This window comes from Nomia melanderi, chromosome 7, assembly GCF_051020985.1.
Source record: "Nomia melanderi isolate GNS246 chromosome 7, iyNomMela1, whole genome shotgun sequence".
Lineage (NCBI taxonomy): Eukaryota > Metazoa > Arthropoda > Insecta > Hymenoptera > Halictidae > Nomia > Nomia melanderi.
This window is the reverse complement of record NC_135005.1, coordinates 16,125,173-16,134,228: the sequence shown is the minus strand read 5'-3', so window position 1 is coordinate 16,134,228 and position 9,056 is coordinate 16,125,173. Positions and strand designations below refer to the sequence as shown.

General features: G+C 42.9%; 1 protein-coding gene across 1 annotated transcript; it reads left to right on the top strand.

Moving 5' to 3' along the window:
- Positions 1-1,384: 1,384 nt before the first annotated feature.
- On the top strand, positions 1,385-2,707 carry LOC116425022 (uncharacterized). Its single transcript, XM_031972184.2, has 2 exons — positions 1,385-1,865; positions 2,189-2,707. The coding sequence occupies exons 1-2, from the start codon at positions 1,577-1,579 to the stop codon at positions 2,302-2,304; spliced, it is 405 nt and encodes a 134-aa protein (XP_031828044.1). The 5' UTR covers positions 1,385-1,576; the 3' UTR covers positions 2,305-2,707.
- Positions 2,708-9,056: the final 6,349 nt, after the last annotated feature.

The window sequence follows — 9,056 nt, the reverse complement described above, 5'->3', positions numbered from 1 at the left end:
ATAATTGTTCCACCCGGTATATACAACGCGGAGATGAAAATACGAGCGAGCGGTCGGTGATAATGAAAAGTGATCTTAAGCCCGCTGTTATCGATCCGATGTGGATACCGTGACGAAAATCGATTGATTTGAGAATGACTGACTGTGTTCTACGTATATGCACACGCACATGCATGCACATATTAATACGATTATTATCTCCGGAAACGGATAAGCACTTTGAATGAATTAACTCTTGAGTACATGCGGCGACTTAAACTCGTCACGTGTCTTTAATATCGAAATACAGTATTTTCGCGATTCAAACAATTGCGCAATGTTAAGCCGTGTATTTGATGGGAACGAATTTTTTCCCCTGGAACTACGTATTTTATTTCCATCAAATAAAATACGTAAAACAGAAAATCAAAGGCATGGGAAAATTTGCACAGATTCATACCTTGTCGTGCAATTTTCTTCGCTAGTGTATTTGTTAGTTGTGACTCGTAGTATTGTAGTAGAATGGTATTGATTTTTATTAGGTTAATTAGAAACCTTCGCCATTACTGTCGTTATTATACGGCAAAGTGTTAATTCAGCGGTTAAGAGATGCAATTCAGACGCAATTAATGTTACGCTATACTATGCTAATGACCCATCAACGCTAAAATGTTAAGCAGCGGGCCACCGATAACATACTCCGAAGTCGAATTCGTCGATACGCTGTAAATCATAGCAATCGATTCCTCGAGCTCGGAGTTTCCAAGAAAACGCTGAGGATTCACTTGCAGAATTTGAATGCATCTGTCTGATCCAGACCGTGAACGTGTCACGTTGCACGAGGATTAAGTTGAACAACCGATGCACTTGAATCGACGAACCTGACTCGCCCTAACTTCCGAGCGTATTAATAGCTAAGCGTGTCGGTAGAATAACGAATCCGTGGCTGACACGATCATTAGAATCAAGAAGCGTAACTGCCATCGATAAAAAACAGATGACTGGAGTGATACTGTTCACTCGACGCTAGCTTTCCGATGTTTATGCATTCATTGCGTATTGCGGATCACGGTGAAATACAAAATTAAATCACGCACAAAGTGTACATTTCCCCGCGAATATAGCGAAATTCTCTAAAACAGAAATAAATGTCATCAACAAATAAGCGACCGAAATTCGCGGAAACGTTCACGATCGAAGATTCAGAGCTACACTTCAGCCTCCCTCGTTCAAGGTACATCGTGATTCATAAGAATTCGATAAAAGCACATAATTTATTCGAGACCGCAGGATAAAATAATCCAGCCGCATTTCCCCACTGATACTCGCGGCCAGTATCGATAAGGAGATTACCAAGGAAGGAATTTCAGATACACCGATAAGCCGCAAGTATTAAACTTCACGGGTCTCTTTACGGTATCATTCGCTTATCGTTCGTAGTCCACGTCGGACGTGCAATTCGCAAGGATCTGTTCCCTGCCACAAGTGGACGGTGTCATAGTACTGTACAAACGTCAAGAGTTCAGTCGCGCCGAGCCGTCTGGATCGTTGTTGTTTCGTTTCCGAGCGAGTTTGACGGACAGCAGCCGCATCATTCATGGCGTTCCAAGACGGCGTTAACAGGGCTGGGCTGCCGACGTACGACGAAACTGTCAGCCATCCCGAGACGAAACCCTCGGTTCACTTCAATCCGCAGCCCCCGAGTTTTATCCCGTTGCCACCCTCGCCGCCACCGCCCCCCGGTTTCCATCATCCCAATTTCTCGAGCGCCTACTATCAGCCGCACGCCGATCTGTCCCATCAGACTAGCCCTGCAGTTGTTCACGTGACCGCTGTGCCGGAACAGCCACCTCAGACGATCATTTACAGGATAAAATCTAGAAAAGGTGAGTTTCTACGGAGAACTGTTGAACACCTTGAGCGAAGTTTATGAAAATCGTTCGTAAAATCGACGTGGCGTTTCTATCGTAATTTCTATCGAAGAATCGACCCTGAGTTCCGGTCGAATATGTTTTCTTGGGAATAATACTGAACGAATTTATCGAGTCGCCGCAAAATTCTAAGCTGATATTTTCTTATCTGCAGATAAACAAGGTTTAAGCCTGTCCGACTGATAATTGGACATTTTTCAAAGAAACTTCGTCAAGGTGTTACGTTGATCTTGATTGCAAGTAAACAATAACTCTAACGAGCGATAATTTCCTTCCAGGAGCGTTCTGTTCGTCGATTATCTCGCTCATTATATTGATCATATTTATCGTCGTCCTCGTGAAGGTAATCATACCGGCGTTCAATAGAATACAAGTTCAGAATGCCGTCGACTAAATCGGAATAAGCTTGAAGTGTAATTAGGAAAGTTTCTTGATCGTCAATTCGCACGTTCGTCGCGTTTGGTGTCGTCACACGGACATCGTGGTTATGTATGGTTAATCTACGAGCAGATACGAAATCATTCTGAATCGATGTTACGAGCAAGCCTTAAATCGTCGATCGCTAGATTGTTGCGATAAGCGATAAATGTTTGTACAGAACTTGAACTCCACACGAAACTCATAATCATCGTCATGCGTCATAATAATAAGTTCGTTTCGTTCCTAGAGGAACGGAAATGTTACGAAGTGTACGGGGAATACTGCGGCGAACTTCAATAACGCATTGTAAACAATTTTTTATTTATTGCAATAACATGTAACCCTATTTGTTTATTTTAATAAAAATACCTTTGTATTTATACACTGATAACGTGTGAAACATTCTTCTTTCAATACTTCGTACACACGAACAAAGATGATCATCCCTTTTCCTCCGTTTCATTAAATAACCTTTAACCCTTTGCACTCGAGAGTTTTTTGCTGGAAATATTCCACATTTTCTGAGATAGGAACGATATTTTGGAAACTTAAAGAAAAATTACACGTGAATCAAAGAGTAAAGCCGTTTCGTTTCAATATTCCACATATTGATGCATTATGGAAAGATTAATGTTAGATATCAAATTTTACAATTTTGTATCGAATCAAGTGGTGGCTGAGTCACCTCTCGAGTGCAAAGGGTTAACCCCAAGCAACGCATAAATAAATGTAGCAACCGATTCCTAAGGTATTCAATTGTAAATACACCTAGCACTATATGCAGGCAGCAGAAAAAATCACTGCAGCTGAAAAAGAAGTCACGTGGTCGCTTATTGGCAGCACGTCTAGCCGAGGCACACTCACGAGGGCGCCAAAGGTGCTGCAGCCTCGACTCTTAAATTATTACTCAGCTACCAGGATTTTATCGCGCCAATAATAAAAGCCGACGTTATCGCGCCACCCCCGATACACATCGCTTTCCATCGGCTCTGTGTCTGTTCATGTGTCTACAGGGTGTTCCACTTAACCAGTTAACTGTGCTTGACGAATATACATGTCATCGTGAAGCTTGACATGATACTAACTCTTTCAGAAATGGATTCTTTATTTTTTCATATAAACATGTAATTCTTTGTTTCGCTTTGATCTTTTGTTAAAATATACTCTACGCATTCGTCCTGCGTTCGACGAGTACACGCTCCATTTTTCGATTTTATTGCGAGAACGAGAGGTTTTTAGAACTAAGTTCCACAGTTAACTGGTTAAATAGCGACGATCACTGGTAAACTAGAGATCTTTTAAGAATCTCGTTACAAAACGACACAAAGTTAATCTTTATAAATCTTCAGATGGAACTCCGCGTTAGACCTTTACGGATCCGCGAAGAAAAAGCGTATCAGATAATACGCCCCTCGAAATGATACAATACATTCCGACTTATCTAGCCATGTGAACACCTGCTGTTTCTTTAGTTCAGTTTTGAATACTGAACTACTGAGATCTGGTACAGTATATTTCCTAGTGTCAGTAAGTGAACTTCAAATTTAGAAGAATTACTGTAGTAAACTCGTACAGTAACATAGATGACAAGAAAGAAATTGTACAGCTGACCTAGCACAATCAACGCGTCAATTGTAAATATTACAACAGTAGCAGTAATGAAACTAATCAAATATATATTTCAAAGTACTCAATATCCGACATGATTTCTGAAACAAATAGTTACCACGAAAGAATACCGTAACATAGATAACAAGAAAAAAATTGTAACTGACCTAGCACAATACTCAACGCGAATAGTAAATATTACAATTTTCAGTAATGAAACTAATCGAATATATATTTCAAAGTACTCAATATCCGACGTGATTTCTGAAACAAATAGTTCCACTTAAATATCACAAGGAATATCCGAAGAAGTCGAAAGATGTTACGATCTTTAATAAACAATACACACCAACCCCGATAAATGCACGGTAGTTCCAGCGTTACGAGTTGATATAATAAATTAATGGGATTCGTTGTCATTGAAATCGAACGATCACGTTGCCGTTCGCTGGATTCCTCGATATCGCCAGCAGTTCCGAAGATATCCGACTGATTCGAATATCGATTCGAATGGCGCACACTGTATACGTGTGCGATGTTCCCCGCGACCCGACCGGTTCGGAAATATACTGGTCGTTACTCGTACTGGTAGCAACACGTCGGCCGGCGTCTTTAGCCGCGTCGCACCGGCCCGTGTATTACAGTTTTCAGTTACGCGGAATTCCGTTTTGATCCGGGAACCATTCCGGGCCGGTTAACGCGGCCCCGGCCACTCGATGCGCGCGTTACGCCGCGTCGGGGGGGCATAAGGGCCGTTACGACGTCTCTTTTATGCGACCCGGTGACGGATATACGATTCGCGCAGCCATCGTTCAATTCGCCCCTAACTCTCGGAATCGTTCGCGGGGCTGCGGATTTTTATCGGCGCCGCTTTGAGAAGCTGTTTACGGGCCGCGGAATTCCAGCGAGACATATGTCTCCGTGTAAAACGTGAACGGGCTGTTAAGCCGGGGACAGTAACGCGCGATCACGTTAAAGACGACTTCGGGGCAGTGCTTCGAACTCTACCGTACAACGAGTAACTCAACAATTGTAGTATCTAGAATTTTTAGCGTGGGTCAACCTCGTACAATGACGAGTGAGACTCGCGATGAAGATTTCTAGACTAATTTAACGACTATCGGTGTTATTGGTTACCCACGGAGCAAAGCAAACAACTACTTTGCTGTTATCATTGTGTTATCTTCAAATAAAACTTCCACTTGAAGTAGAATGGGTAATTTCTTCCAAATCGTCGATAGTAAATACATATATTTATTCCTAGTTCTCGATCAGTCAAGATCCACTGGTTCATTATCTATAATATAGTAACTAAATAACTACGAAACAAAGGTGAATGAGTGAGATACATTTTTTTATGGGAAACAGAGACAAAGGGAGAGACGAAAGAGTTATAACGCAAACTTATAACATTTTAAATTCAATATTAAACCGCGTGTAACGTATCAACGCATAAAACATCGAAATAAAATAGTTCCGTCCCTTAATTTATATAAGAAAAGCAATCGCGTTAGTTGCGAGAAATATCGTTAATATTTAGTCAGAAAGTAATGAGTATTTCTAATAAAAAATATTGTCGAGTGCAAAGGGTTAATCAGGCAATGTTTGTCCGAATTCTTATAAAATTCTAAGCTCGCGATGATATCTACAATTTTAGAAGTGTCTAGAATAAAGTTGGGCTTTCTAAATCTAAAGTAGAGTTTCTAGAGCAGCGACGTTTGTCCAAGGAATATCGTAAAACTGATCACCGCTAGCGTATTAATTTTTAACACAATTTCGCGCAGCACAAAGTAATTTCCTTCTTGCGCGACGTCTACGCGCTCCGGGGATTCAATGTGCGGAGCGAGGGTGAACTTCGAGGGAAGTTCAAGTGCTCCTCGCTCCCGCTGAACAGAGAGTGTAACAATCAAGTGGAAGATCGTCTGTTTAGGCTTGCTATTTAGCAGAAGTGCCGTGTCACATGAATTCCCTAACAACTTCACTCGCCGCCCAACTAAATACTTCGCTCCTGGCTCGAACCCCCGGCGGGATTAACGAACTTTCCGTCCCATTTTTCATTCGGGCCGAATCACTGTCTCGCGCGATAAATATTTACAAGGTGTGTCGCGATTTCCACGGAAAATTCGCGACGAGATCGGACGAACGACACACGGTTGCCGTTCGGTGCCCTCGGAAACGATTTATCATCGGTAATGGCGTAACGCGTTCCCCGGCCGCAGACGCGGCGGGATCGTCGAGAGTTCCCGTGTCTTTGTTCTCCCCGGCCGCGAAAGAGCTTACTCGTAAGTTTTCCGCGGGTCCCGATGAAAATCGATCCCCGCCGGAGCGAGGCAGCCTCGCACGCCCGCGGAATACGGGAATCGTCGTTAGTCCCGCCGTAACGCTGTCGAATCCTCGGGTTCCACTGCTCGCGTAACGAAAATTGAACGTTACGAATGCCCTGCTAAGTAGTTCCTGCTGTACGAAATGATGTTCATTTGGAAAATCGAAATTTTGTGCGAATCAATTCTGCTTCTCTATTTATATAACGTTATATAATTATATAAATTATATAACTATATAATACAGTTTAATGTATATTATATAGTTATATAAATGCGAAGTATGCGTTGTCATTGAAGAAATTTATCACTAATACTTCGTAAGTTATTGTGTTCTATCCAGAAAACTGTTTGATTTCACTGTGGAGCGACGAGATCGAGAATAGATATCGAGTCGGAGATTCTCGAGTCGAGGTTCTCCGTTATCAACCCCGAGACATCTTTCTCTCGCACTTTAGACTGGCGAGAAAAGAATGCTAGTTGCAGTGCACTTCTGAAATCATGTTGGTATAAGGAAAACAGCGTCGAACATTAGGTGTGTTAAAGAGTTCTTTCCAACGAGCTTGGATTGACTAGATGGATTCAATTTTATTAACCTATCGCGAGTTTTTAATATAGCCAATGTAGCGTTAAGGAAAGAGTGTAACCCTTATCTTGGAAACCTATCGCAGACTCGTGATGATATTAATGTCAGTGTCATATAATAATTATTTATTACATGTTAGTATTACAGTATAATTATAATTACATAATAATTGTTATGATAAAATACCAAGCGGCGCGTCACTTGAGTTACCGGATTATTTAGGAACGATTACGATAAGATTAATGACGTTCGACAATATCGTTCTAGCGATGGAAGATAAGATAAGTATCGTGTAAATGAAATTTTCTATTTTGGCAAGGGAGTGCGACCAGGGTGAGGCTCTCACTCGCCAATTGATTTCATACAGTAAAACTATAAAATTTGATACTTAATATCAAACTTCGTAGAATGCGTCAATTTGAGAAATATTCAAAGTATCTTTGTCCCTCGATGTGTGATTTCTCGTCGAGTTAGCTTCACAAAATATCCTCTCCATCTCATCGGAGGACGTTAAAATATTTCTAACGAAAAACGTCCGAGTGCAAAGGGTTAATATCGGATGCATCAAGGTATTGGATCGGTTCCTGCACGGGGTACGAAAGAAGTAGAACGATTTCTTGCGTGCGCCGTTGGAAAAATCGCTTTCGCGCCTTTTTGCGCATCGGGATCTTAGTTTCCGGGTGCGTACCGCGCCGCGATATGGCCGTGGACCTCACGTTCTTGCGCGACCTTTTTCCGATAATTAATGTCCGCCGGTCCGCCCCGCGGAACGTGGATGGAGGACAAATGCGAGAATGCCGGCCGGCGAGGAGAGGCAGCGGGGGAGTACGGCCAGATTAATGATAGTTTTACCTGCCGCCATTGTAAGAACGATGGATTTGACGCTATCGCGAGTGCTAAAGATGCCAGCCAGGAAAGAACTGAAATTTATTAGCGGCCTGGAAATTGCCTGGAAATCGGCTTTAGCATTCGATTCTTCGGCTCCGGATGAAAAGGAATTCCTCTCTAAACCACCATCGAATGTAATCGTCGCATCAAACATCGCTATTCATTGACAACTAGCTTAATCGTTAGAATTCCACGGATTTTTCCGAAAAACCCGGTCGAAAAATGGCAACGCGATGGCGCTCCTTTCAATTCAGAAACAGAATGACGCTCTTCTGTACAAAACAATTCTAAACAATGCGAACGTTGCGTTTCGTCATTTCCAAGCTGGTAATAACAGAAATGAAAACAAACAATCAGAAGGGAAATAGGTAAACAAACCTTATCCGATTCTACTAACCGACAGGCGCTTTCAGTCATTGTAAGCCGTTCACCGTATCAAATATTCATAAGATCAGTAAACTATTTCGCTCGAACCGATGGAAATACGGTAACCTTTGCATCAGTCACGTTCGACGGGACGTCTTCGCGAGGTTGATTCGATATTTCAAAGCGGGTGGTTAATTATTCGGAACGTACAGGTTCCTACAGCGATTCGTTAGTTTTCGCCGGGTTATTCGGGGGTATCGATTGACTTCCGGTTCCTAGATATCGAGCGAAACGGAGTTAGCGGCGCGGAAACAACGCGAGCGGCGGCGGGGGACCGAGGATCGGTTTTACGAGTTATAAAACCGGACGGGATGTAATCGCATCGAAGGGAGTAACGGTAAATTGGAACAAACATTGACTCGATTCCGAGATGATTAAGGCCGGTGTCAGGCACAGCCGAATAAAGCTGTTCCCGGTCGAAATAGCCCCGATACGTGGCCGGGCTGCGCGTAATAAAACTGACCTCTTCCTCCTTGAAATTCATTGTTACCCTCCGCGGCGTCTCTTTTTCTATCTTTCTATCTTTCCATCTATCTTTTTCTATCTCGAGCCCGGCCGTTTGCCAACTATTCCGTCGACCCCTGTCCGCCCTGGCTCCGCTGATAGCACGGGATCGCTGGGACCGGCCCAAAGTTTTTCCACCCCCCCGCCCCTCATACTTTTGAATTCGCTGCCGGTGACGTGCGATGATTATCGAATGAATTGCACAACAGATAATGGCTCCGCGCGGCGAAAAGAGTCGGATAAAAAGCGCCGACCGCGCGCGGGAGCTCGTAATTAAATCGGCCGCTGGTTCTCGGAGAGAATTCCTTTTTTTCGGTTATTCAAATGAGTCGGTTGGAGATCGGTTCCTTCTTCGCGAAAATATCGCGCGTGAACTGTTGTATAATTCACCTA